The sequence below is a fragment of the Octopus bimaculoides genome, chromosome 8 (genome assembly GCF_001194135.2).
Source record: "Octopus bimaculoides isolate UCB-OBI-ISO-001 chromosome 8, ASM119413v2, whole genome shotgun sequence".
Lineage (NCBI taxonomy): Eukaryota > Metazoa > Mollusca > Cephalopoda > Octopoda > Octopodidae > Octopus > Octopus bimaculoides.
In genome coordinates, this window is record NC_068988.1 from 55,479,153 (window position 1) to 55,480,037 (window position 885).

General features: G+C 33.2%; 1 protein-coding gene across 1 annotated transcript in view; it reads left to right on the forward strand.

The window, feature by feature from the left end:
* The window catches only part of LOC106876216 (uncharacterized), a 105,688-nt gene that overhangs the window by 64,093 nt on the left and 40,710 nt on the right, over nucleotides 1–885 (forward strand). The window contains exon 23 of the mRNA XM_014924684.2: nucleotides 448–539. Within this exon, the coding sequence (XP_014780170.1) occupies nucleotides 448–539 (92 nt within the window). The remainder of the gene's footprint in view (nucleotides 1–447; nucleotides 540–885) is intronic.

Sequence of the window (885 nt, forward strand, 5' to 3'; positions counted from 1 at the left end):
TATATATATATATATATATATATATATATATATATATGAACACACACGTAGGTACCCAATCCAATATAAATTGGAGATCTAACAGGGGTGGTTCCAAGTGTAGAGTATGTTTAACACAAGTGAGGTTTAAAATTCACCTCACTTGCGTTATTCTTTACACACACATACACACACACACACACACGTATACCTACGTTTTCTCTGTCATTTGTAATTGCTCCCTCATAAAGTCGTTGGAGTCTAAGTTCAAATCATTTCAGTATTACTAAATGATTTCTATACTGAAAAATCACTGCATCTCATCTGTTGACTATATACATGCATGTATGTATATATGTGTTAGAGAGAATGTGAGAATTAGGAGAAAGAGAGAAAAAGATGTATGTATATCTACGTATCTACCGAGCTATAATGATTATTCATGGTTTTAAATATTTCTAACTACAGGTCATGATTATACATATCTCAGTCACATGGATGAAGTAAACAATAAAGGAAAGCTGACTGGTAATGTTACATGGGACCACGATTGGGGCCAGGTAATAAATTCCATTCTTTCATTAGATAAAACATGTGAGGTGTTTTCGTATGTGTATTTGGTGTGCAAGATTCTTGATGTGGATACATGTGTTGAAAGAAATACAATTAAACCTTGGGAGAGGCATTATGCCGGTAATAAACACACGCACTGGTTCAGTCCTTTATTAATTCATAAACAGTATTTAGTTTTTTTTTGTTTTTTTGTTTTTTTTTGTTAAATCATTTCATTGCACTCTTGCAATCTCTTCGGTAACTTGTCTCTCCACTTGTGGAGAGACAAATTACTGAAGAGATTGTGGAGAGACAAGTTACTGAAGAGATTGCAAGAGTGCAATGAAATGATTT